This window comes from Drosophila innubila, chromosome X (genome assembly GCF_004354385.1).
Source record: "Drosophila innubila isolate TH190305 chromosome X, UK_Dinn_1.0, whole genome shotgun sequence".
Classification (NCBI taxonomy): Eukaryota; Metazoa; Arthropoda; class Insecta; order Diptera; family Drosophilidae; genus Drosophila; species Drosophila innubila.
In genome coordinates this window covers 904,520-930,044 of record NC_047626.1, presented here as the reverse complement: position 1 = coordinate 930,044, position 25,525 = coordinate 904,520, and the positions used below count along the sequence as shown (strand labels likewise).

At 35.0% G+C, this 25,525-nt stretch overlaps 8 protein-coding genes across 10 annotated transcripts in view; 4 read left to right on the top strand and 4 right to left on the bottom strand.

The window, feature by feature from the left end:
• The window catches only part of LOC117794153 (probable E3 ubiquitin-protein ligase HERC2), a 38,813-nt gene extending 35,998 nt beyond the window's left edge, over window positions 1–2,815 (top strand). The window contains exons 14-16 of the mRNA XM_034634662.1: window positions 186–669; window positions 1,314–1,490; window positions 1,892–2,815. Of these exons, the coding sequence (XP_034490553.1) occupies window positions 186–669; window positions 1,314–1,490; window positions 1,892–2,044 (814 nt within the window). The 3' untranslated portion in view covers window positions 2,045–2,815. The remainder of the gene's footprint in view (window positions 1–185; window positions 670–1,313; window positions 1,491–1,891) is intronic.
• An 833-nt stretch (window positions 2,816–3,648) lies between these two features.
• On the bottom strand, window positions 3,649–5,412 carry LOC117788096. Its single transcript, XM_034626764.1, has 2 exons — window positions 5,264–5,412; window positions 3,649–4,721 (listed from the first exon to the last, which is right to left on the bottom strand). The coding sequence occupies exons 1-2, from the start codon at window positions 5,318–5,320 to the stop codon at window positions 3,780–3,782; spliced, it is 999 nt and encodes a 332-aa protein (XP_034482655.1). The 5' UTR covers window positions 5,321–5,412; the 3' UTR covers window positions 3,649–3,779.
• Window positions 5,413–6,316: 904 nt separating this feature from the next.
• On the bottom strand, window positions 6,317–6,828 carry LOC117790976 (putative 60S ribosomal protein L33). The gene is made up of 2 exons (XM_034630607.1): window positions 6,708–6,828; window positions 6,317–6,620 (listed from the first exon to the last, which is right to left on the bottom strand). The coding sequence occupies exons 1-2, from the start codon at window positions 6,768–6,770 to the stop codon at window positions 6,495–6,497; spliced, it is 189 nt and encodes a 62-aa protein (XP_034486498.1). The 5' UTR covers window positions 6,771–6,828; the 3' UTR covers window positions 6,317–6,494.
• A 2,702-nt stretch (window positions 6,829–9,530) lies between these two features.
• On the top strand, window positions 9,531–11,313 carry LOC117784313 (general odorant-binding protein 19a). The gene is made up of 3 exons (XM_034622015.1): window positions 9,531–9,604; window positions 10,707–10,874; window positions 10,935–11,313. The coding sequence occupies exons 1-3, from the start codon at window positions 9,542–9,544 to the stop codon at window positions 11,130–11,132; spliced, it is 429 nt and encodes a 142-aa protein (XP_034477906.1). The 5' UTR covers window positions 9,531–9,541; the 3' UTR covers window positions 11,133–11,313.
• Window positions 11,314–12,142: 829 nt separating this feature from the next.
• On the top strand, window positions 12,143–13,772 carry LOC117788658. Its single transcript, XM_034627494.1, has 3 exons — window positions 12,143–12,426; window positions 13,108–13,327; window positions 13,416–13,772. The coding sequence occupies exons 1-3, from the start codon at window positions 12,231–12,233 to the stop codon at window positions 13,498–13,500; spliced, it is 501 nt and encodes a 166-aa protein (XP_034483385.1). The 5' UTR covers window positions 12,143–12,230; the 3' UTR covers window positions 13,501–13,772.
• Window positions 13,773–14,706: 934 nt separating this feature from the next.
• On the top strand, window positions 14,707–15,782 carry LOC117788537. The gene is made up of 4 exons (XM_034627325.1): window positions 14,707–14,745; window positions 14,800–15,367; window positions 15,433–15,578; window positions 15,653–15,782. The coding sequence occupies exons 2-4, from the start codon at window positions 14,806–14,808 to the stop codon at window positions 15,704–15,706; spliced, it is 762 nt and encodes a 253-aa protein (XP_034483216.1). The 5' UTR covers window positions 14,707–14,745; window positions 14,800–14,805; the 3' UTR covers window positions 15,707–15,782.
• Window positions 15,783–16,454: 672 nt separating this feature from the next.
• LOC117793294 lies at window positions 16,455–18,151 on the bottom strand. Its single transcript, XM_034633582.1, has 2 exons — window positions 17,740–18,151; window positions 16,455–16,722 (listed from the first exon to the last, which is right to left on the bottom strand). The coding sequence occupies exons 1-2, from the start codon at window positions 18,067–18,069 to the stop codon at window positions 16,507–16,509; spliced, it is 546 nt and encodes a 181-aa protein (XP_034489473.1). The 5' UTR covers window positions 18,070–18,151; the 3' UTR covers window positions 16,455–16,506.
• An 882-nt stretch (window positions 18,152–19,033) lies between these two features.
• Window positions 19,034–24,916, bottom strand: LOC117793923 (nose resistant to fluoxetine protein 6-like). 3 transcript variants are annotated; one of them, XM_034634374.1, is made up of 10 exons: window positions 24,587–24,916; window positions 23,458–23,824; window positions 22,918–22,991; window positions 22,641–22,843; window positions 22,224–22,336; window positions 21,946–22,159; window positions 21,269–21,450; window positions 19,756–20,227; window positions 19,372–19,647; window positions 19,034–19,243 (listed from the first exon to the last, which is right to left on the bottom strand). In XM_034634374.1, exons 1-9 carry the CDS (start codon window positions 24,885–24,887, stop codon window positions 19,393–19,395), a joined length of 2,181 nt encoding a protein of 726 aa, XP_034490265.1. In that variant the 5' UTR covers window positions 24,888–24,916; the 3' UTR covers window positions 19,034–19,243; window positions 19,372–19,392. The 3 variants fall into 3 exon arrangements, with proteins under 3 accessions (XP_034490265.1, XP_034490266.1, XP_034490264.1); XM_034634375.1 differs by having other exon boundaries at window positions 19,209–19,288; window positions 19,352–19,647; XM_034634373.1 differs by having other exon boundaries at window positions 19,209–19,647.
• Between the last annotated feature and the right edge of the window lie 609 nt (window positions 24,917–25,525).

Sequence of the window (25,525 nt, the reverse complement as noted above, 5' to 3'; positions counted from 1 at the left end):
ATATCCTGACTCACTGACTGACTGATCATTGTGGAGACCAAACCGTGAGAGCTAGAATGCTGAAATTTTCACACAACGTAGCTGAGACGATTTGATCTTTGAATACTATATAAACTCTTTTTTTTTATTGGATCAGCAGTAATTTTAAAAAACACATGTGTTACATTTGTCGTTCTCTCCGTTAGCTTGGCGGAGCCAGTGTGGCGTCAGTTGACCGGAGAGCCACTGCGTCCCACGGATCTTACGGAGGTGGATCGCGATTATGTCGCTGGTCTGCTCTGCATTCGCAACATGGACGACGATGCGAAGCTCTTCAATACATTGGAGCTGCCATTTTCGACTTCCTCGGCACGTGGTCATGAGGTGCCGCTGTCCACGAGATACACACACATCTCGCCCAGAAATCGGGCGGAATACGTGCGTCTGGCCCTCGGTTTCCGTCTGCACGAGTTCGATGAGCAGGTGAAGGCTGTGAGGGATGGCATGTCCAAGGTGATACCGGTTCCGCTGCTCTCGCTCTTCTCCGCCGCCGAGCTGCAGGCCATGGTCTGCGGATCCCCGGACATTCCCCTGGGACTGCTCAAGTCGGTGGCCACCTACAAAGGTTTCGATCCGAGCTCCGCCCTTGTCGGCTGGTTCTGGGAGGTCATGGAGGAGTTTACCAACCAGGTGAGTCCCCCCGATTTTATCAAGAGAAAAGAAACTGGAACTCCAGCTGAAGATAGACACTGCAAAAATACTAGAAATACCAAATATACCACTAAAAAGAATACCAATTTACCAACAAACAGAATTTCGATAAATATTCCAAAACAAATAAACTGTAGTGTGCTGTAAATTCCAACTTAATATCGGAAAATCAAATACCAAATATACCACGAAATCCATACCCATTGAAAATGGGCAAAAAGGGTATAATATGTTTGGCAGAATGTATGTAACAGGCAAAAAGGGCGTGGCAGATCCCCCAAAGTATATATATTCTTGATCAGGATCAACAGCCGAGTTAATTAAGTCTGTCCGTCGCCTTGTCCGTCGGCTTGTCCGTCTGTCTGTCTGTCTGTCCGTCCGTAAAGTATCAAATACAATAAAGGCCGAGAAAATATGTACTAAAAATACCAAATTTTCATTTACCTGTTTGTCTTTACTTATGTGTATTTAGTATTTTTGCATTTTACTTTGGTCTTAATACAGTTGGCATTTTTCGCGAAAATTCGAAAAAAAAACTATTCCTCGTTTTTGAAATCTTTTTATATTATGTTATTTTAAAAATAAATAAATTTCGAATATATTGATCTCTTTCTGTGCTCTAGGAGCGTTCGCTGTTCCTGCGCTTTGTCTGGGGAAGGACGCGATTGCCGAGGACTATCGCCGATTTTCGGGGACGTGACTTTGTGCTGCAGGTGCTCGAGAAGAATCCGCCGGATCACTTTCTGCCCGAGAGCTACACATGCTTCTTTCTGCTGAAAATGCCTCGCTACTCCTGCAAGGTAAGAAAACTATATTATAAATATATTCGTAAATTGGCAAGTAATTGTTTTGACATATTAAAAAATACACAATATTACCCAGAAAAAACGAGAAAAAAACAATTTAATTTTAAAAATTCAATGCAATTTATTGAAAAGTAAACGTTCAATCATTAAGTTTATAAGTTTTAAGTAAAATTTAGCAATGATTTTTTTTATTTTACTTATATTTTTTAAAATTATTTTTTTAACATGTTGAAGATTTTTATAAAAAAACTAACTATTCCTAAAATAAAAAAAATAATGTGAAAAAGTTTCTTTGTCAAATTAATTACTTGATCAATTATGTCTATATATTATACATTCCATTCAATCTAATCTATGTTCTGTAATTCCAATCCGATTTATTTTACTTATCGCAGGCTGTACTGCTGGAGAAACTCAAGTATGCGATACATTTTTGCAAAAGTATCGATACCGATGAATATGCTCGTGTGGCGATGGGCGAACCCACCGAGGCAACTGGCAGCGAGGATAACAGTGATCTGGAGTCGGTTGCCAGTCACGATGGCTAAATGTCTAAACTATCGATGCGCAATTACGTAAAACGATAAATCGATTTGAGATAATAATGATGATATAAATACCTTTGATATTAAGGAAAAAGCTGTTGCTGCTTTTTCTGCTACTGCTTAGCATTAAACACACACACACACATTAGATTAGCTGATTAATCGATAAGTCGATAAATCGATAACTTGATCAATCGATAACCGTTGCAATTAGCACACACAACTTAGCCAGAAAAAAACCCACACGAAAAAGACAGAAACGAAAGAAAGAGACGGTGATAGAGTGATAGAGCGATAGAGAGAGAGAGAGAGAGAGAGAACGATGAGAGAATATAAAGTAGATAAGTTAAAGCCGCAACCAAAAAGCAAAAGAATACGTTAAATGTTATTTCCATATTGCATAAATGTTAGTTAAAAATGTCCACACTCATAAATTAAACATAAACATATATATATATACATATATATATATTATTTATCGATAAACATAACATATGCTTGCAGAAGACATAGCTTACCTATTTGGTGAATGGGCAAGGGAAGAAGAAGAAGCAGAAGCAGATAAAAGAAGAAAGATAAAGAAATGTTCTCACCAGCCTGATGCAGTTGATAAGATATTAATTGATATTACATATTGTTTATGATCAAGATGAAATCTCAAGAAAAACCCAAAAATTCCTACAACTAACGATAAACTATATAATATGCTAATGATGATCAATTCTAGTTACGTGTTTTGAGGCAAAACTGAAACTGAAACTACACAAAAATAAAAAAAATAATATTTAAAATAAAAAACAAACAAGTGAAATCTGAAATAAAATATATTATGCAAAATATTCGAAACCCTTAGTTTTTTAATTACAACATACTTAATAAGATATTCATATGATAGTAAGTAAACTACTTGCATATTTTTGTTTAATCGTCTAACTCTGAAATTTGTTTATTTAAAAACTTCAAACCTTCATCACTTTGTCAAACCTGAAACGATTTCCTTGTGAAATATCAATATTATCATTTCCTGACCTCTAATTCAATTTAATGAAAATTGGCAAATTCAATTTTTTTCCATCACAGTCCATTTTTTTCCATTCTATCGACAGTGATCGATATTCTTATCGATTGACTTATTCTTATACTTGACACTTTTCCATAAATTTTAATCCGCCACAACTTTGTCAAATTTTAACCGATTTCCTTGTGGTATGTAAATTTTTCCATTATTTGATCTCTTATTTCATTTCGCATCAATATCGAAAAACTAAAATTTTTTGCATACTTTCCTTTTCTGTAAATACCAGTTATACCACGTAAAGAAGTACTATAATACCAGTATTTCTTCTGTCTTTTATATTTGGCATTTTTATTTTTTCCATTCGAACGGAATAAAGATATATCAAAAATTCTAGACAAACATTAAAAAATCAAATTTGTATCGCTTAAAGAGTTGTTCTTGTTCGTTTGAGTGCTTGTGCGTCTCGCTGGCGCCGCTTACCAATAACTTAGGGTGCCTACCTATCAGCTAGCAATATATACATATAATAAATAAATACAAAATAAATATAGTAATATAAATATGTAATAATAATACTTTATAAATTTTTTAGCAGCTATTGTATGTTTATTCAATATGCTATTGTGTTAACTGAAAATTTAGATATATCCCTCAACTTGACACCGGCAACTATATAAAGCAACTATATTCTCAATCCAAGTCAGGTCAGGTCAGGTCTGGTCACTCTTCAAAGTCCTCGAAAAACATTTCCGAGGCAAAGTCATCGTCAAAGCCGCGAAAACGTGACTGTGACTGCGACTGCGATTGTGACTGTGACTGCGACTGTGAGTGACACCGTGACTCTGGCAGTGACTCCTCCAGGTCTGCAGGCAATTCGGGATCACCGTTGATATTGGTAGTGGGCACACAGGATCGCGGTGCAGTGCGTCTTTGGCGATTCAGGAGCTGATTATCCGCTCCATAATCGCTGCCATCGTCCTCCAATTGATCAACGGACTCCAGAGCTTCCACAGCGGCGGCAGCAGAGGCGGACACATGGGCGTGGCAGGCCTCCTCGCTCTCATAGATGACGGAGGGAGCGGCCGAGGGGGAGAGGGAGGAGGAGGCTGAGGCTGAGGAGGCGTTATCAATGCTGGAGGATTGAGAATCACCCAAAACGGCACCAATGACATTGCGTAAAACCCGCGACGCTGCCTCCTGCATATGTCCAATGATTTCGCGGGCAGGATGCACCTGATCCTCCGCCGTCTGGTGGGCTCTCAGCTGATCCTGTCGCATCTGCTTGGGCGTCTCAATATGGCGATGTGGATCCTCGCAAGGACACTTGCGACGCGACGGCGGCGGCGACGTTGCTGCTGATGATGGCGGCGGTGGCGGTGGTGGCTCATCACTGCAGCCTTCGGCTCGGGCGGCACGACGCTCGGACCGATCCCGGCACACGGCACAATCCTTTTCGGGTGACGACGGCGCTGCTGGCGGCGCTGCTGCCGCTGGCGGAGGATCACAATAGCCAAGCGGATGATCGGGCTTCTCGGCATCGCAACTGCATTGCTCCTGATCCTTCACTTCGAGTGAGTCACCATCTTTGGGGGATCCCTTGCTGCGTCGCACTCGGTACAGCAAATAGAACACCGCCAAGGTCGCGTATGTCGCCTTTGCCACCTGCCAAACGGGGGGAAAATCCAAGAAAATGCAGAAAAAGTTAAGAAAATATCTGGAAAGTTATTGCTATGGAAATTATCATTTATATATCAGTTATTTTCTCTGTAATTTCCTGCTACAATAACTAAAACAAGGGGGCTCCGACCCCTGCTCGCTTCACTCGCGGTGTGCTGTGGTTACAGTTGAGCACGCTCGACAGTAGGACACCCTGTGCCTAGGTACTCTGTACTAAAAGTTTATATTCGACCGATCGCTCCCACGGTAGCTATATGATATAGTGGACCGATTTGAACCAAATTTGGTCAAGCTATTTAAGACCAACCAAGAAGCACACTGTGTCAGATTGGTTAGGATATCTCAAAATACAAAGAAGTTTTTCATACTAAAACTTAATATTCCAGCAGTACTGCAATGATTGCCCATTCAATATCCTTAATGTTTGCTTAAGGATTATGATATAGGACTAATTCTTAATTATCAAAATTTAAATCTGTGTTCTGTTTTTAGAATTATTATTTCATAAAAGTTTTATATTCTCTTACATTCGCACGTCCGTTGAGTGTTGTTCCATTAAAATACTTCTTGAAGCCGTCGGCCATTGTGCCCCAAAATCCAAATAGTTTCCGGTCTTGTCAAGTCCTTACTATGTTTTTAAGGGATGTAGAAATTCTGGTTCCGGATCTGAATAAATATGAATGAATATATGAGACTGTTGAACAAACACTTCAACAACTGCCTACTGAGCTTCAATTCTACGAGTTTTTTTTAGAACTCGCAACTATCGATTTTAATGGGACTACAAAAATGGGATTGCAAATAATAATTAATTTAATTATTAAAATTTATTTATTAAAAATATTAAAATAATAATTATTAAATTTCAATTGTTATTCAAAAGTCATAAAATATGTCGTATTTAACATTTTTAAATAAATAAATTTATAATTTAATTTAAAATTTATAAATTTAAAAATAATTTGGTTTGTAACAATCTTTTTAACCTGGTGTATTGCAATTATATAAAAATATTCATGATGTGTGGCTTAATACCTTTCAATGATACATCATGTCCCACGTCCCTAAAGAACACATATAATAATAAAAATGGGAAAATAACTTTAACTTTGATTTTTTAAATAAATTTTGAAAATAAGAGGTGTGGTTTATTTTTTATATGCATATTAAAACAAATTCTTTATATATTTTTATTATTTAAATTAGTTTTAATAATGATTTAGCTTTTTTTTTAATTTTATTTATTGTATTGAAAGCTGAAATATAAAAAATTTTGTATAACAATACATTTATCTGGTTCTCCAAGCCTAGGACAAGGGAATAATTTTGTAGTAAAATAAAAGAATATTTGTATAAAAAATTATAATCGTTACGATCTCTGGAAAATAGTGATATATATATATTTTATTTATATATAGAGAATAATACATAATATGTTTGTGAACACAAGACAGTTAAGTATAATGAAATGACAAATACAATGCAGAATGCGCCTAATTCATTTAGAATTCGCAACCAGTTCTAGCATAAACTTTAAATAGAACTCTACGGAATTTCTCTCTGAATAAAACGATAAAAAATTTGCTGCTCAAATTGAAAAAAATACTCGTATAATTATGATGTGAACGCAATTGAAACACAAGTGATTTGGGTTAACGCTTAACTCCTAGAGTTCTTTTTTTCACTCCTTCAGAGTTGGGGGGCCTGGATGAATGGGATTTTTGTGAGCAGAACTCAATCGGTTGGGATTCTTGCGGCTTATTGGAAGAGCTTCTGTTGACAACCCTTGCAATATTTGGTGGATTCGCGACGTTTCGCATTGCGGCGATGCATCTTAACCAGGACATAGATGAGGCCCACGGAGGCCCAAGTGGCCTTGGCAACCTGTAGATTATTTGAGAAACACTATAGAGAGTCTGGAAGAAGTGAAGAATTCGCCGTAGAATTCTGTAGACTGTAGACAGTTCTTACATTGGCACGTCCACGCACAGTGTTGCTATCAAAGATTCGATTGAACTTAAAGTGTTCCGACATCTTGGCGGCAAAAAAAATTCAAATTCTTCGGGATTATCAATTTCTAGAAAGGATTTTTAAAATTAGAAAATTGAATTTTGTTCAATTATTTTGATGTGACTTTCTCAAATGTTCATATGTCTACAAACACTAATTACTTTCATTTGAATTTCAATTTAAATTTTGAATTTCGAACTGTTGCGTAAAATTCAAAGTTTACTTTGATCTCGTTGTAACCTCAAATCATTTCTAACTTTGGGTTTGACAACATTCAATTGTATTCAATTATAGAAATGATTGTCAGTTGTCATCGCGAAATACTTGAAATCGAGTGTATTCGACTGCTGTAGACTCTGTAAACAGGTTAAATTATTTAAAAATATGTAAATATACTTTACGGAACGATTACGCTGATATAAAAAAGAGCGGTTTCTAAAATAAAAATTACTCGTTTGAAGTTATTTTAATTTTGAATTAAACAAAATATTAAAACAAAATTGTGTTTTTACTATCAAAATGTTTTATCTGTCTTTTTTTTTCGTTAAATTTGATCTTTGGCTTATGCTCAAAACTAAGCCTATATTTTTGTTTACGAAATATGGCGAAAATACATAATTTTAACTGGCTATATTTAATCCTGTAGATTCTGGAGGCAATCAAATTATCTATTTATTTAGATACTTAATCGATCGAAAAATGAGAAAACTTGGGTTAAATTAAAATTGTAAATTTTTGAATAAATTGTTGCTTTTTAAAGGTATCAAAAAATTCAAATTTGCAGAGTCAACTTCTATAATCGTGTCTATATTTATATTATTATCTAAAATCAGACAGATTAGCCAGACTAAAGACTATGATTATTCTGATACCCATTCTAGGTACTTTAATAAGTACAGGGTACAAACTAAATCATTTGTACAGAGATATTATCATATTATTATTTGACTATTGTTTAAAACCGCGAATTATTTATATCTTTACTTAAGAAAGAAAAAAAAATTTTAACGATAGGGTAGTTTTATCTATTTGTATTTGTGTGGTATTACATTTCAATACAATTCTATTCTCGTAAGCTGTTAAGAATTCAAAATGAAGATAATGATAATATCATTTGGATGGGTTGTATTTTAAGATGTTAATTAATCAATATTGACCATGATTCAAGATGAAACGTAGCGAAAGAAAGAGATGAAAGAAGAAAGATTGAGACCATGTAAAAAGAAGTAAAAGAAAGAGAGAAGCAAAGCTACAAATTCAAAAAGATATTATTGAAAATAAAGTAATAAATTAAACTCAATATAAGACGTAGAAGTAGAGAAGTTAGTAGAGAAGCTTATAAAAATAAGAAGAGCAAGATGAACAATGGAGTAAGTATAACGGTAAAGTAAGGGTAAAGTGAGAAGTGAGGCTAAAATCAAAGTTAGAAGTGAAGCGAGAAGCAAAGTGAGAAGTTAAATGGTAAAGAAGCGTAAAGAGAAGTGAGTAGTGGTGAATAAAACGAGAAGTGAGAGAAGTTTAATAAGTAAATAAGAAGAGATGTGAGTAGAAATTCGTGAAGTGCATTAAGAAGAAATGCCCGAAGTGGTCCGAGTAAAGAAGCGAAGAGCAAAGTAAGAAGTTAAATTTTAAAAAAGAGAGAAGTGAACTGAGAAGAGAAGCAAAAAGATAAACAAGATGAAGCTAAAGCGAAAAGAGATGAAGTAAAAAGAATGGGAAGCAATCGAGACCGAAATGAAGTGAGAAGTGATACGAGAAGCACTTAGGCACTGAAGATGCACAAATGAACATTTATCAGGGTGAAAAACTAGAAAAAGAGCGAATAAAGAGCGGAACCAACATATGAGAGAAGAAAAACTTCTCTCAATTGAATGCATGCATGTGCTTGCATGTACAAACATGACTGTGCATGTGTTGTTTGGTGTTATTGAAGTTGTATTTTATTGCAATCGGCAATCGGAATTTTGTGGAAATCGGAGATCATGTTGACCTTTGCGTGTCTTTAAATCAACGAAAGTACAAAACTACTCGGAGTTTGTTTTTTATTTTTATTTTTTTTGTGGGAGGAGTCGAAAACGTTGCTCGGTAATTACAGCCGAGAGTTGAGAGACGAGAGTCGCGATCTATCTACACATATACGTGGAACGTTTAGAATTTGTAGATTCTCAAAAAGATTGAAATGAGTGTATGTTATGGATAGTGTTGCCACTTTGGTGGTTTTCCCGCTGAGCTTAGCGATTTTTCTTTGTATTAAAATTAAATTAAACTTGTAATTTAAAAATTAAAGGCAAATCTTTTAAGTACCAAGAATGCCAAATATGTGAAATATAGCAAATACTAAAAAAAATATATTACAAAATTATCAATCATGCAGTATTATTGTGTTTTTTGTTTTTTCTCACCAAGAAATCTTATTTCATGATCAACTAAGTATGAAAGATATTAAATAATTTAATATATTTTCAACATGTTGATTGGGATTTCAGTGGGATATTCTTGTATTTTCTTTTTTCAAAAATGTTATTGGCAACACTGGTTGTAAGTGCTGGGTATTACCTTTAGGGCGGTATTGGACCTACCCCAATATGGAGCCCCATGATTTCAACAATAGAGCAATTCCTATAATTTTAGGGTGGCTGTGGGACAATCCCAAAATATATGATATTAATTTATTAGTATACTCGTAATGAGCTATTATTTTCAATTCGATATTCAATTGTATAAAAGGAACACAGATTTGCATATGCTGATCATATCTAAATTCAATTTGAACTGTGAAATACATTTCTTTAAGCATGAGATACGATTTGTTGATCTGTAATCTTCTGCTTCTGGGACTGCCGCTCTGTTGGGCCGGGGTGAGTTTCAAATTCTACTAGACATAGGGATTTTCAAAAGGAGTCTCTGTGGGCTTCATTTCCTAGCGGTACAAATTAAAAGTGAAAGGATAAAAAAGTTAAAAAATATGCATTAAATATATTCAAAACCTTTTATTTTAAATTATTTGCTTTTTTAAATAGGAAATAATACTGGTTTTGACTTTTTACTTTTATCACTTTATCAAAATTGATCCGAGTTTTAAACGGAATGTCATTTTGATAATGATGTTGACTCCAAATTTATTTTGCGTTAAAATTGTGATAAAATTCGTTCAAAAATTATTTTTCCTATAGATATAGGCTTATATTTTCAATACTAAGGGTCCCCCCTTTGATATTTTGAAAATTGAAAATTTGAAATCTCAAGTTTTCACTTTTAATCAACTCCTTATATCGTAATTAGTATAAAACAACACTTTAAAACTGATTCTGGGACCTTTCATTTTCTTGTAAAAAATCATGTGAAATTGAACAAAAATTTTGACTTGTACAGTTGCTAGATCCATGGTCTGACCAACTTCGAATTCTCATAACTTTGTCAAAACTGAACCGATTTTCAAAGGGAATGTCATTTTGATCTTGGTTTGGCCTCTTAATTCATTCTGCATTTCAATTTAACTAATTTTGTAAAGTAAATTATTTTTCGCAAAATCTTGGGTTTGATGCTAAGGGTCCCCCCTTTGATATTTTGAAAATTAAAAATTTTAAATCTCAAGTTTTTACTTTTAATCAACTCCTTATGTTCTTATTAGTATAAAACAACACTTTAAAAAAGATTCTGGGACCTTTCATTTTCTTGTAAAAAATCATGTGAAGTTGAACAAATATTTTGACTTGTAAAGTTGCTAGATCCATAGTTCGACCAACTTCAACTCTTATAACTTTGTCAAAACTGAACCGATTTTCAATCGGAATGTCATTTTGATTATGGTTTGGCCTCTAAATTTATTCTGCATTTAAATTTAAGAAGATAGTTAAAGCAAATATTTTGCTTTCATTCACAGATTTTCAATTAATTGATTTACAAAGTAAACATTATTACTATTAGCTGCATTTTATTATAATTTAAACTCTCTGCCAGGCAACGGAGGAACAAATGTGGGCCGCTGGCAAATTGATGCGGGACGTGTGTCTGCCCAAGTTTTCCAAGGTGAGTGTGGAAGTAGCCGATTCCATACACAATGGCAATATCCCAGATGACAAGGACTCCAAGTGTTATATCAACTGCATTCTTGAGATGATGCAGACGGTGAGTAGAGTTGTTTTCTTTTTTTTACTATTTGTTTGATCCGTTTGATTTCGCATTCAGATCAAGAAGGGCAAATTCCAGCTGGAGTCGGCATTGAAGCAGGTGGAACTCCTACTGCCGGATAAGTACAAGCCCAGTTATCTGAAGGGTCTCGATCAGTGCAAGGATGCGACTTCGGGCATTAAAAACAACTGCGATGCGGGACATGCGCTTCTTACCTGTCTACGATCCAAGATCAATGTCTTTATCTTTCCCTAGAAAGTTCAGGTTGCAGTTGTTGTTATTCCAATCCCCCCCCCCTCCCCCTCCCTTGTGTAATTGCCTTCAGATCCCCCCACAGTGTCCGACACGGTCACGTGCCAGTTGAGCATTACGAATAATAAAAGATTCGATATTCGATAAGCGATAAACGTGAACGAATGCGAATACGAATAACGAATTGTGGCGCATTTTGATTGGCTTTAGTGCAGCGAGGGTGGCTCCGAAAGTTTCTTATTGTAATGTAGGCAACAGTTTTTCTGTCATTTGTTTCATGAGATATACTCGCAATCTCTTAAGGAACTCTCCCAAAGGAACTTAGTCAAGTTGGCTTAGTTGAGTAGTCCTAGCGGTTTTTAGAAGTAAGCATTAGAGACTCCAACCTCAAGGCATTTTAGTCAGAGCGATTTCTATTCAAGAGGTATCAAGTATAGGAGTAGAGTAGGAGAAGTTTGCCCCCGCGGGAGGTTTCCGTCGAGGAGTTTAACTTAAAGGCCCTTTATCTTAAGGTCTTACTTATTTAAGAAGTCTGAGTTCGATGAGTCTCAACCGAAGAATCACAATTGAAGGGCTTCACCTGTGCGATTTTATGCGAGGAGGGCTTCGGTTGAGGTGTACCACCCGAAGGTCTCCATCAAGGACTCTAAGTCAAAGTGTCTAAGTCGAGGGATTTTTGTCGTGAGATTTAATCTGAGAGTCTCAATTGAAAGGCTTCACCTGTAAGATGTAACCTAAGAATGGCTGCCGTTGAGGTGTACCACCCGAAGGTCTCCTTCAAGGAGGCCACGTCAAAAGGTCTAAGTCAAGCGGTCTAGGTCGAAGGAACTTTGTTTTCAGTTTGGTTCGATAGAGTCTTTAAGATTAAACCGTTTCGGTACTTCCATTGGGTTGAATCAGTTACTTTTAGAACAGCCCTCGCACATTCCGATGCAGTTAGATTGATGGAGCTACTACACGCTAAATAAATGTCGACATCAACTTGAATTGACGCTTGCGTGTTCTGTTTGTCCGGAACTATTTGTTTGCTCGGTGCTATAAATGGAGCGAAACGGATTTCGATGAAGAAAGAAGTCGAAGTGATCGTAACGCGAGTTGACAATGACAATGGCAAAGCAAGAGACCCGGTTGACTAACCTACTGATGGTACTGGCCTGCATCAGCATCACCTGGATGGGAATGGAATTGGGACTAGTCCAGGCCGACGATCAGTCCGAGGAGACGAGCATGACGTTGAGTGAGGTCACTGAGATGTTGCAACCATTTGCCCAGTCTTGTGAACCCGTTCCCACCAAGGGTAAGCGATTTGTTTACAATATAGGTTCGGTTCGGTTTCTAATGTCTGTCCGTCTGTCTGTCCGTCTGTCTGTCCGTCTGTCTGTCCGTCTGTCTGTCCGTCTGTCTGTCCGTCCGTCTGTTTGCTTGAACGCGTCGATCTCAGAAACCATAAAAGCTAGATACGTCAAACTTGGTATGTAGATTCCTGGATACTATAGGCAGATCAAGTTTGTTTTTATTTTTGAATCGGACCACTATATCATATAGCTGCCATAGGAACGATACGTCAACAATGAAGTTTTAGTAAGAAAAAGTTTTTGTTGAGATATCTTAACAAAACTAATAGAATATGCATTTAACTTGGTTTTGTCCATTCCGACCGAAATTTGTTAAAATCGGATCACTATATCATATAGCTGTCATAGGACTGGTCGGTCAAAGATCAACTTTAGTATGAAGAAGTTTTTTGTTTCTTGAGATATCCTAACCAAACTGTACAATCTGACCAAAGTTGGTTTAATTTGGCTCTATATATCATATAGCTGCCATGGGAACAATTGGTTGAAAATCGATTTCAGTACAGAGTACCTGGGCACAAAGTATCCTACTGTCGAGCGTGCTCGACTGTAACCGCCTACTTGTTCAAAAACATTTTTTGATTTCTTATATAATATGTTTATTGATATTTTGCATTGGGCAGATCAAATGGAGGAGGTGGTGATGAACAAGGAGCAGCCATCGCATGAAAGCAAGTGCTTCCGGAGGTGCCTGCTGCAGCAGTTCGATGTGATGGGCGAGGGGAGTACGAAGTATAATGCCACCAAGACGGTGGATATGATGAACATGATGTATCCCGATAAGAATGAACAATCCCAGAAAATAGTCGACACTTGCAATCAGGCAAATGGCATTACCGATGAGTGAGTAACTCTTCCAATTGGAATCCCTTTTAAGGATCCATTACATGCATTTTTAAAATGTTCATTAATTGATGTATTCTTTCATTAGGTGCGAAGTTGCGCATACCGTTGCCATGTGCATGTTGCGAGAGATGCGCCAAGCCGACTACAAAATACCCGACATCAAGGAATAGTCCTAATGCCACGCCCATCTCCACCACCACGCCCTCAACCACACCCACTCCAGACGTTGCTTTCAGGCGCATATGATTCACAGTTAATGAATTTTTTTTTTATAATTATTTCATGGATTGATACCTTAAAAATACCCTATAGTTATTGTAGTGCCCTTAAATTCTAGATCCTGGTTCCCCTATATATGTACATACATTATTGACGTGACTTGTGATTATTTTGGTTCCTAATCATGCACAGGCTTTGAATAAAGAAATAATCCAAGAAATCATAGTTTTGATAAATTTAATTTTGACAAATAATACTAAGCATACAAAAGTTAAGCAAAAATATAAGAAAGTCGAAGTTTGGACAAATTTAATTGGATAGCCAAATTCCTTTGTATCCCTAGATGTAAAGAAAACTCTTTGTCCTGACTCATTTACTGACTGATCACTGCATAGCCCAAGCCGTAAGTCCTAGGAGGTTGAAGTTTTCACTCAACATAGCTAAGACAATTTTATAAAGTCAAGCTGTTATACAATTTTAATAAAAAATTGTTTCACCATTGCTTGACTTAACTTAATTCTGCATTAAAACATAATTTAATTGAAAATCAAATTTTTTTTCAACCCTACACCTTTTAGAACTCCAATTAAAAAATGATATTTGGAAAAGAGAACCAATATATATGTATTATTTGCCGATTGAGTGCCGACTCGATTTTTTCCCCATTGAGAACTGGGCTTAAAAATTGCAAAGAAAAAATAGGAATAGTTCGAAATCGAAACAAGTGGCAAGGTTGAAAGCATATTCATTTATAAATGAGCTTAATTCAATTTATTAAGCTTGGGAATGAAAATATTTAATTAGTGGAGCATAAAGAAAAGTATTCAACATTTAAATATTATTTTGTATTAATACATTTTTGACTATTTGCATTAAAATTACAATTTTTTAATTCCAAAGAACATAAAAGCAAAGTCTGAATTCAATTTTTGTAATTCCAAAAATTTTAAAACAAAGCAGTCGAAATTCAACATTTGTAAATCCAAAAAAAAAAAATAAAAACAAAGCAGGCCTCTCCAACTGATTTTAGTGTACCTTAGGAAACAATCTCTGAATAGTTTTAGTATACTCAAACAACCCAATCGGTGTAGATCTAACATTTTCTACATTTTCTACATTTTATTTTAAATTTTTTTTATACAAAATATTTTATATATTTTTCTGAAAATATAACGACGAAGATATTATTATTTGAGGTAAGTGTACGAAGCATCCTTTTTTTGGGACATTTTCTTGACTGTCTTTTTCAGGACACGATGGCTGAACGTGCAACATCAAGAATGTCATACAAAACTGTGGCTAATAGCCCCTATGTGCAATTTGCCCGGGAATATGCCGAAAATCAATTTGGCTTGGATTTCATAGACCTAACCATTAACTTGTGCCGTGCTTGGAATCGTTTGAGCGAAGCCCAAAGACTTAAATATGCGCCCAGGCGTAGCGATTCGGACAGTCGAACGGAAATTACCGATGTCGATGTCGATGTCGATGCCGATACCGATGGGCTACCGATGCTAATGGATGGCGATGCCTGCTGTTCGAAACGTCGGGCCCGACCGAAGGCCCGTTGTGCCGCGAAGCGTAAGCCGAAGTGCGCGGCAAAACCGAAGTGCGCTCGTAAGCCACGAAAGGCCAAATGTGCCGCTAAACCGAAATGTGCCGCTAGAGCGAAACCCAAATGTGCCGCTAAACCGAAGTGTGCTCGAAAATCGAAACCCAGCTGCGCTGCCAAACCCAAATGTGCCACCACAAGATGTTCCGCAAAGCGCAAAAGTTGCAAACCACGATGCTCAAAGCCCAGGGATCAGACCCTCTGCGGTAATTTATAAGAAATTCTTATAATAATAATAATATAAGATTTCAAAATAATGCCCCATATGCAGGTCCGATTCACAGCCAGGGCTACATTCAATTCCTTCGTGATTATCGAATCAAACACAACGGCCTGCAGCCACAGGAACTTGTCTTGAGAGGAGCCGCCGCTTGGTATCGTCTGCCGGACGCCAAGAAAGATGAATTTCGTCGCCAGGTTAGCTAATAATTTGCCCAACTTTTCAACTTTTCTAAAATAGTCATTAATTCGTACATTATTCCTGTCTTTAGGCTAGCGAGAGGAACAAAAGTCCTTCACCTAGCCAGGAAATTGATATGTATTAATTTGAACCCGGGCCGCACAACACATTAATTTCAAAACAACAAATTTTTTCAAATCAACAGTGTCAAAATTAAATTTCATTAAAAATGTAAAAAAAAAAACGATTTAAGATTTCATTTTTTTCTTCTAGCGATCCAAGTTCGATTCCAAGTAATTTAAAAATTTCCTAGCTATGTTGTGCACAAATTTTAAGCTCCTAGCTCGTAAGGTTTGAGTTCAGTTTGCAAGAAGTCATAACAAAGTCTTAGAAATAAAAGATTACATAAATTTAAGCATAATTTGCTTTTTAAAAGGTAACGCAAATAAGAGCTAAGGCAAAAAACTAAACTATTAAGAGAAGCAGAAGAATTTGAGAACTATCTTAAAAACTTTTCGCGGGCGGAAATGTTTCTGAAAGAACGGAAAAACCTTAAAAATTTTAATTTTGAAAGAATTAGATAAAGTTTTAATTTGCTTTATTTTTTTTATAAAATTTAATTAATATTATTTTAATTAGTATTATTTTATCTAGAATGCAGCAAACTTTACATTTTTATTTAAACAGCATTAAGTTCTCTCAATTTTTAAGTTTTATTAGAAAATATTAGTATTGAGACAAGATATTCTAATTTTTAAAGGGGTATCTTGGAAATCAAATAAATTTTTATTCAAAAATTGTATCATTTATTCATTTAGTTTATTTGTTAAATCAACAGAATCAAGAATAATAAATATAATAATAAATGTTATAGAATAATATTTATTTCTAAAATTAATTTCCCAATGCTTTTGGGATTGGTGCTAGGTCCGGTCTATTTTTTTTTTACCAGTGCAACTTGACCCTATTGTTCTCCAGATGTCGTCCGATGCACTGATTCAATTGATGAGCCGCCTCGCAGGGTTTATTTGTGCTGATGGATCGATTGCAGATCTGGGCGAGACTGCAACCCAAGGCAATCGCCATTTTATTATCTTCCGTGACGAGACTTGTCAGCTCCTCCACACGACGCAGATTCAATCGATTCTTATCGCTGTCCATCTTCAGAGGGAACCAGTAAGGAAATTGGGGGAAAAAATAGGAATATAAGAAAGATAGAAAAAAAAAATGTTAAGCTTGTGCATATATCGAGTGAACACTGCAACTTTTAGTTGAAACAGCGACTGTTAAGAATGATTATCTTGTTGTTTTTTATTATATCAATTTACTTAAAATAAAAATACTAATTTTGTGTTATAATTTACAGCTTAAAGCTTAAACATTAATCACTTTTTTTTTAGCAAAGAAAACAGTTTCTCTGACCTTTTATTTTAATCAACAATAGTGATTAGTTTTACTTATAAATTTTGCATTTTTAGATGCATGAAGAAGTCAATATAATAGTTAAAATTTTTGAGCAAAAATCATGGTTTTTGAAGTCAAATCATACTCAAGAAGTAATTATTATATTATTATTATATAAAATAAAGCTCAAAAATTAATCATTGTATTGTAAGTATTAATTTTTTTAAGCAAAGAAAATAAATTCCCTAACCTTTTATTTTTTACCAACAAAAGTGATTATTTTTATTTATAAATTTTGCATTTTTAAATGTATGAAGAAGTCAAAATAATAATTAAAATTGTTCAGCAAAAATAATCATTGTTTTTGAAGTCAAATAATAGTCAAGGAGTAATTATTATATTATTATTATATAAAATATAGCTCAAAATTAATCATTGTATTGTAAGTATTAATTTTTTTATCAAAGAAAATAAATTCCCTGACCTTTTATTTTTTACCAACAATAGTGATTATTATTATTTATAAATTTTGCATTTTTAAATGTATGAAGAAGTCAAAGTAATAATAAAAATTGTTCTGCAAAAATAATCAAATAATTATTGTATTATGATTATATAAAATATAGCTCAAAATTAACCATTGTAATGTAAGTTTATAAATAAAAATTGAAATTAATGTAATTTTTCTAAAAAAACCTATAACGATTACAGTTGCCTTCTCATATATTATTATTATTATTAATATTATTATTATTATTAAATTGTAGTACTTACAATCTTGATGCCCTTGAGCACACACTCGACCAGGCATTTCTCCTTGGGAGTGGGTCGGGTTTCCCGGATGAGGGATCTCTGTGGCGCCTTCATTCCCAGCTTCGCCATGCAGTTCTCCTTCGTACTGTCGATCATCTGTTGCACTTGTGGCAAGTTCTTATCGATCAGTGTCCAAACCGGTTCTCCACTGCGACCGCCAAAGAGGCGACCCAAGTCGAAGCCTTGACCCGCCAAGGGATTCGCAATCGGCAACGGACTTGAAGCAGGAGTTTGTCCCTGGATGCACTGCATCAGCATGCACAGGATTAATGCAATTATCGAGATACTCATTATCTTGCGGTTCACTTTGGATTTGGTTTCGGTTTTGAAATTGCAACTGCTTTTTATGGCTTGACTCTTGACCTTCTCTTTATTTCATTCTTTTTTTCTTCACATCGCATTCTTCTCTTTGTTTCTTCTTTTGCAACTCTCTCTGTTTTCGCTGACGACTTTACAACATAGTAATAAATAAATTAACAAAGCACTTCAAGTTCAAGATTCGGCATTCAAAACTTTTTCTCTTTCTGGCTGCTCGACTAGCTGGTACCCTGTACTTTTGATCTTACACGATAATAGTGATTATTACCCCTTTTTTAAATTAAAAAAATATATTTTGTGTACTTTTTGTTTCTGTTTTTTTTTTATCACTCTTTTCCACAATTCAAAATTTACATTTGTTGAAAATTTGTAATAGGGAAAAAAATGTTAAAATTAAAAAAAAACACACCAAAATAAAAATATTGTTTCTTTTTTTTTTTGGTCATTTTTATTGGCCACAGGGTATAATAATATAATTTAATATATAATAATAAATATATAATAAAGTTTATTCTGTTTCCAGAATATCCCATATTTTCTCAGAAAAATACGGTCCTATTTTTTTCTGCCGACTTTGATCAGCAATAAAATAAAATATCTATGGGTATTCATAAGATAATTCTTTGTCTATAAAATGCGTCGAGAAAAAAAAGATTAGAAACTTAGAAAATAATATTGCTTCTCAATTTCATTTATTTTCTTCCCTTACAACTTTCTTATCTATAAATATAAAATATTGAAGGCAAATATTGTGTACTTTAGAAATCGCTTTTTTTTATTATAGTTACTCATAATACGAGTAACTGACAGTTCTCCCTTAAATTTCAACAAAGCCTAAAAGTATGCAGTATTTTATTTATTTATATTTTACTGCACTTCATACCAAATATTAATTTGTTATAGTATTTTATGTTTTTAGTATATTTTATTATAAGTCAGAGCTGTTTACAGGGTATGTTCTAGTATAAAATAAATAGTTAAAAAAATACAAAAAAAAATAAAGATAGGCTGGTTTCTCAAGACTTAAAAATAGCTGTCAAATGAAATAAGTTGTCCTGAAGATGAGAAATCCAAGTCAGAATCGAGCACGAGCTAAATTTATACATAACTTAAGTTTACTTTAAGTTCTATTTCCAGGAATGGACAGCCAATTTCTGCAAACATTCTGAAAAAACATCTACAGCAGTTTTTGACATCAAATTAATTGTGTTCAGCGTCTCGACTCGAAGCAGCGCAGCTGCTGTGTCAAATAAAGTTGCTGGCTGCTCAACACAGTTCTAAATTGTGAGGTTAAGATTAGGCACTCAGTGTTGGAGTAGTTATTGTCGGTATTGTTGGAGCGGCTTCCACATCAGTAGAGTTTACGTCTAATACCGAAGACTTCTCTGTGACAATCTCTCGAACTTCCTTGGCAGCCGGACTAGGATTAGGAGTGGATTTGCGGGTGGAAAGAAGAAGACTTTCCAAGCCACCTAGAGGCGCCTCAATGGTAATGTAGGTAGCATAGGCGACCAGTACAGTGAAACCAAAGTCCGACCAGAATTTGAGCATCTGCGAAATACGATTCGAATCCGATTTAAAGAATTTCATAAATTTAAAAAAATTCGATTTAAAGGACTTCACAATTCGGAAAATAGCAATTCGATTTAAGGCACTCACCATTTCGTAGTCGGAGAAATAGGTGCTTGTTTGAGTGCGTCGAACATTCACTTCCTGGATGAGAATGTGCCACACGTAGACGGCGTAGGAGAGCTTGGAGAGCGGCTGCCACAGTGGAGAGGAGAGGAAGCTATTGGCCATACCGCCATATCCCTCCATGCAGGCGAAGACAATCCAACAGAGAGCCAAGGGCCAAGCCAGTCGGGTCAGCGTATAATACGTGGCATCCCCGAGAAGCGTCAACTTGGGACCATTGAATTTATCATATGGCACCAGGGCAAAGAGGCAGGCAAACACGGTGGCCAGGCAGACGAACCAACCTGTCCAGACCACAGGGCGACTCAGCTTAAAGCACTTGCCCCGATTCACATGCAGAATGTAACCAAAGACGGCTCCGATTAGCCACGGCGTCGCATGCAGATGTGTGGAGAAGTAGAGCCAACGCTGAGAGTCTTCGGAGTTAATGCCGTTCCTGAAAAAGCGAAATAATATAGTTTAGTTAGATGTGCTAAGATAATACTAACGTGTAACGTTAATTATCACAAAAAATGTATTTTCTTTAAAACTGTGGGTGTGGTGGTTTTTCGCGATTTGCGGGGGCGGAGGGGGGCGTGGCTTAAATTTGAAACAAACTTGATCTGCGTGGGGTATAAAGAAGTCTGTGAGTAAAAGTTTGGTATCTTTATCTCTTATAGTCTCTGAGATCCTTTTGTTCATACGGACGGACGGACAGACGGACGGACAGACACACATGGCTATATCGACTCGGCTTTTAATGCTGATCAAAAATATAAGTACTTTATAGTGTCGGAGATGCCTCCCTCTCCCTGTTACACACATTCCAACGAACACAATATACCCTTTTACTTATTTTTTAAGTAACGGGTATAAACATCTAATTCTTAACTGATTGTTCCTATGACAGCTATAGGATATAGTAAACTGGTTTAAGCAAAAGTTGTTCAGCATGCATTAAACAATTTTAAACATATAATATGTGAGTTTGAATGAAAATTTTCTAGAAACAACAAAGTTTTTCATACAACAAGTGTTTTTTCGACCCATTAGAGTAATATGATATTGTATTTGGATGACAGCTATATGATATAGTAAACCGATTTTAACAAAAGTTAAAGTTAAGCAATATTAAACACATAATATGTGAGATTGGTTGAAATATTTCAAGAAATAACAATGTTTTTCATACAACAAGTATTTTTTCGACCCATTGGAATGGGCCACTTTATGATATTGTACTCTGATTTCAACCAAATCTTGTGAGGATGCATATAATGTTATTAGATACAGAGCTAGTGAGTTTTTCTGAAATGCCTTAAGAAACAAGCAAGTTTATCATAATATTCAATTTTTGACCTATCATTGCAATGACAACTGTGTGATTTAAATGTCGTAACATTCTCAAATTTAGTAATGATAAATAATATCAAATATATGTTTTAAAAAAGAGATAGAGATGGAGAGAGAGAGAGGAAAGTTAAGAGCTCGCGATTACCTGAAGAACATGGAATACTCCTTGACCATCATAATTGTAAAGAGCCAGACGGAGAGCAGTACAATCAGCACTACAATTCCAATAGCCGCCTTTTTGCCCCACTTGTAGAGTGCGATAAGAAGAATCGGAGATATTATGTACAGCTGCATGTCCACGCCGAGGTACCAGGTGTGTCCCAAGCACTACAAGGATAATTATAAAAATAAATTATATCATTCATAGATTCAATTAAATTAAATTTCACATTTCTTTTATCCTATCAGTTTCAAAATAAATAAATGTATGTTATCTACAGTCTATTTTAATTGTTATTAAAAAACAAATTTCCTAACTTTATTTTAACTATAAAATTGATCCTTTCAGCTTGAAATTTACATTTTTCTATTACTTGTTTAAATTGTCAATTCAAATCGAATTTCTAAGTTTTATTTTAAATATACAATTTAGCCTTTCAGTTCTAAATTTAAGTTTATATATAACTTTTTTTTTAATTGTTAGTTAAAGTCAAATTTGACAATATTATTTAAAAAATATTACATTACATCTATCAGTTGAAAATTTCAATTTATAGCTTTTTATAAATTTTTTTTCAATTTTCTCATATTATTTGAATAATTTAAATGACGTTTGTCGTTAAATAAAGAATGAAATAAATATGGAAAAAAGTTGCAACTTACAATGTCCATTGTGGCATAGTTCTGCACAAAGAGTAGAGTCCAGAACCAGGTGTTTTCACACTGTTTGTTGGCCTCAAAAGTCCCATTGCCGAGGGGTCCATCCACGACGAGGGGCATCAGTTTCATGTAAACCAGAATGGCCACAGCCAGAAGCGGAGCCAGCCGCAGATAACGATGTAGATACATCAAGGGTATATTTAGTTTTCCCCTCGATCTGCAATTTAATTGAAATTAAACGGCTGCTTTGCAGTGTCCGGCATTGTCCGTGTGAAATTTACCTCTCCATCGAGCGCAGAGCAATCATAATCACCAACAATCCGCTGAGGAAGAAGAACGTGTCCACAGAGAATACGCCGTGAATGATCATGTTTTGGAAGGGCGACTCAAGCCACTGTTCAAATGCAAGAATACAAGTTTTCAAATATTTATAGATTTATAGAAAAGAATTTGAAAAACATTATCTCTTTTTTTTTTGGAAAAAATTTAAATTGTGAAAATGTAAAATATTTGGAAAATCAAAGCATAACATAGATTTGTATTATATGAATGGAAAGCACATACCAAAAGTGTTGCAAATGATAAAAATTTATAGTTATATTTTATGCTGTTTCCCAGATTGTACCATTCAACCGAATAAATAATATTATTTAGGTTTGATTTTATGAGTTTAGTAAATTCGAAATTTTGTAGCTTACGTAAAGAAGACCGAGTTGATTTATATTCGGAGAGACCAAGCCAAACATGTACTCATGACCGAAGACAACCCAGAACAAAGACATGCACCTCATGCCGTGGAGACAATCGATCACATTGGGATTGGACCTGGGATTTGTGAGACGGAAGAGAGCTCGAGATGTTGCACGGACCGAGAAGATCTTGATCAGAGCTGGCAATTGAGCTGTAAAAAAAAACCAAGAATAAAGGATTTAATATATAGAATATATATTAACATAGTTAGCAAAAGGAACTCACTTTGATCCTGGCAGATAAAGTAATCGTATAACGTGGCAAGCAAAGCGAGTGCTCCAAAAACAGAGAGAAGTACGCTGTAAATAAGGGAATTAATTATTTATAAGGAAAGGCTACAGTCAAGCGATACCGACTCTGAGGGACCCTGTAATTCTTTTGTAAAATATTAAACTATATTATAACGTTGAGTGCAATCCAACAGGTCGAAATTTGTTACGTAACATTACATAAACACTGAACTCTTCTTCTTTGTTAAATCGTTTTTTCGAATAACTTAAAAGTTTATAATTCAAGCGTTTTTAAATTTTATTACTTGAGGAAAAATTCAATTTTCAGAATTCAGCTTTGAAATTACTCAAATTAATCAATTTTTCCGATTTTCGGAAGCGTGGCCAAATTCTAAAAAATTCTGGATCTACTTAGGATATTTAAGAAACTACATACCGAATTTGGTGTGTCTAGCTTTTATAAATTCAGAGATCTAGACTTTTGAAACACAGAGTCTAGGGAATTTCCCTAAATTATGCTTTGCATTCCACTTACACTGTGAATATGGTTAGACCTGTGAGAGGTTCATGCTCTGAGGTATTACAGGTGTTCTCATTGATCAGTTTTCCTGAGTAATTGACGTTAATTAACTGATTAATCACACGGTTTAGGAAAGTATCCATATTGGTTTCCGAGCAGGAGGCGGGAAAACAAACGCCAATCTTCAAGTTGACGCTGCGTATGACCGTCGAATTGATACCCAGCATTTTGCCAAAGGGTATGTTTGTCAGGCAGTATTTTCCCTTCACCTCATGGTTGCTGCTGATCAACTTATTGATCTTGATGCACTGCTCGTAATTACCCAGATCAATGACGTTGAGGCTTAGTATACCCGCTGGCTTCGAGCCCCAGGCATCGATCACTGCAAGAAAAATGTGTTAAGTTGTTGAATAAAGTAAAGTTTATTTCAATATTGTTTTAAAAATACATAAATGGTAAGTATTTTCTAACTGAAACTCCTTATTAAAAACAAAAATGAAACTAAGTGAAAAATTAAGTCGAGAATTTCAATCTTCCCTTGAGTGACTATTCTCAAGTCCGAAAATTAAACTATTTCAGTAATTCACTGTTTTTAAGCTTAGAAGTCATTTTAAAATGTACTTGGAATAAACTTATAGTTCTTTTGCAGTAATTCAACTTAAATGTAAATCAATTTCTTTAAAGTCTCGTAGATAAGTAAGATTCGTGTATGATTATTTAAACTTTGTAATTCTTAAATACTTAAATAAGAACATTGAATACACTGATAAAAGAGAAAGTTGTTTGTCGCTGAACTTTTTAAACGAAAATCTAAATTTGAAGGCCTTTTGTATTTACAATTTAAGCAAACACGTCTCAAAAATAGTTATATCATTTTGAATTTAGGGCCACTTATAAAAAAAATATAACTTTAATTAGGTTTTTTAAGTATGTATTCAGGATCTTATTGTTAAATAGAAACAATAAGCGTATCAAGTAGCAAAAAATATTAAATATTTGATCTAAAGAAATATTTGATCTTAAGAAAAAATACTGTATTACGAGTTTAGTACTCGATTAAAGAAATTCTGAGATTACCAATTTTTAGACACTGTTGGAATTGATTTTATTCTAAAATTTCGAATAATTTCGCCTGTGTACTTACTCTTGAGGGACCAAAATGAGCCGGAGGCGATACCCTGCATCCACAGTCCCATGTCGGTCAGACACTGCAGATCCTGTGCACTTGGAGCACGTCCATTGGGTATTTCCAGATCGCTCAGACCTATGCCTTGAAATTCTTTTGAGAACTCAAGACCCAAAGACTGTAGTTTTCGCAGTTCCAAATATTCCCTAGCTTCCAATTGATCTGCCTGTGGAACTTCCATTTGCATCTCCAGATTCAAGGCGCTGATCAGCATCAGTCCACATAGAAAATGTAGCAGTATTACAATGGACTTGACCATGTTGATTGAACATCGATTGATTTGTGTTTACTTTGCGGGCACCCTGAATCAATTTATATAGCCAGATATCGAACCCTTGTCGCTACTGTCTAGAGATAAGACCCGACAGTCGTTCAGTTTAGTCCGAATATCGTTATCTCCATAGACCCAAGATTATGCTCGTAGTATGCAACAAATTATCTGTATATTGCTTTATGAAGATTACCTAGGAACTACCATTGACTATGGGATATTTATCAAGATTTTGTCGATCGGTTCTTATTTAGAAATAAAGTTTCCTATAAATGTTGTTGAATACTCAAGTGTTCACATTATCGTATTATGATTAGCAAGGCTAACACCATATCGTTAATCAGTTCTATGTAAATTGTCTCCGATACCGATATCTGGGCATTACCCACAATAGACTTGTTGTATAAATTTAACTATTATGGGGAATCGGAATTTCACAAGAGCAACTTGTAAAAGAAAATTGAAATACTTTTATATTACTGATCTAAAAAAAAAGTTCCGTGAATATTTGATATAGACAGTTAATCAGGAAAGTATTTTAACAACATCAAAATTTGTTTTAATTTTATTCAATAGTTATGTTTAATGAATTTGTAACTTGTTCTAAAATAAAAGAAAACAGTTTC

Bases quoted from the DNA above. Each gene is read 5' to 3' on its own strand.
- LOC117788096 (XM_034626764.1), bottom strand. From the start codon at position 5,320: ATGGCCGACGGCTTCAAGAAGTATTTTAATGGAACAACACTCAACGGA. The intron at 4,722-5,263 runs GTAAGAGAATAT...CCCGTTTGGCAG, and splicing joins CACTCAACGGACGTGCGAAT to GTGGCAAAGGCGACATACGC.
- LOC117790976 (XM_034630607.1), bottom strand. From the start codon at position 6,770: ATGTCGGAACACTTTAAGTTCAATCGAATCTTTGATAGCAACACTGTG. The intron at 6,621-6,707 runs GTAAGAACTGTC...AATAATCTACAG, and splicing joins CTGTGCGTGGACGTGCCAAT to GTTGCCAAGGCCACTTGGGC.
- LOC117784313 (XM_034622015.1), top strand. From the start codon at position 9,542: ATGAGATACGATTTGTTGATCTGTAATCTTCTGCTTCTGGGACTGCCG. The intron at 9,605-10,706 runs GTGAGTTTCAAA...ACTCTCTGCCAG, and splicing joins TGCCGCTCTGTTGGGCCGGG to GCAACGGAGGAACAAATGTG. The intron at 10,875-10,934 runs GTGAGTAGAGTT...TTTCGCATTCAG, and splicing joins TTCTTGAGATGATGCAGACG to ATCAAGAAGGGCAAATTCCA.
- LOC117788658 (XM_034627494.1), top strand. From the start codon at position 12,231: ATGACAATGGCAAAGCAAGAGACCCGGTTGACTAACCTACTGATGGTA. The intron at 12,427-13,107 runs GTAAGCGATTTG...TGCATTGGGCAG, and splicing joins TGAACCCGTTCCCACCAAGG to ATCAAATGGAGGAGGTGGTG. The intron at 13,328-13,415 runs GTGAGTAACTCT...TTCTTTCATTAG, and splicing joins GCAAATGGCATTACCGATGA to GTGCGAAGTTGCGCATACCG.
- LOC117788537 (XM_034627325.1), top strand. From the start codon at position 14,806: ATGGCTGAACGTGCAACATCAAGAATGTCATACAAAACTGTGGCTAAT. The intron at 15,368-15,432 runs GTAATTTATAAG...CCCCATATGCAG, and splicing joins CAGGGATCAGACCCTCTGCG to GTCCGATTCACAGCCAGGGC. The intron at 15,579-15,652 runs GTTAGCTAATAA...TCCTGTCTTTAG, and splicing joins AAGATGAATTTCGTCGCCAG to GCTAGCGAGAGGAACAAAAG.
- LOC117793294 (XM_034633582.1), bottom strand. From the start codon at position 18,069: ATGAGTATCTCGATAATTGCATTAATCCTGTGCATGCTGATGCAGTGC. The intron at 16,723-17,739 runs GTAAGTACTACA...TTCCCTCTGAAG, and splicing joins TGCTCAAGGGCATCAAGATT to ATGGACAGCGATAAGAATCG.
- LOC117793923 (XM_034634374.1), bottom strand. From the start codon at position 24,887: ATGGTCAAGTCCATTGTAATACTGCTACATTTTCTATGTGGACTGATG. The intron at 22,992-23,457 runs GTAAGTGGAATG...CCTTATTTACAG, and splicing joins GGTCTAACCATATTCACAGT to CGTACTTCTCTCTGTTTTTG. The intron at 22,337-22,640 runs GTAAGCTACAAA...GCATTTGAACAG, and splicing joins ATCAACTCGGTCTTCTTTAC to TGGCTTGAGTCGCCCTTCCA.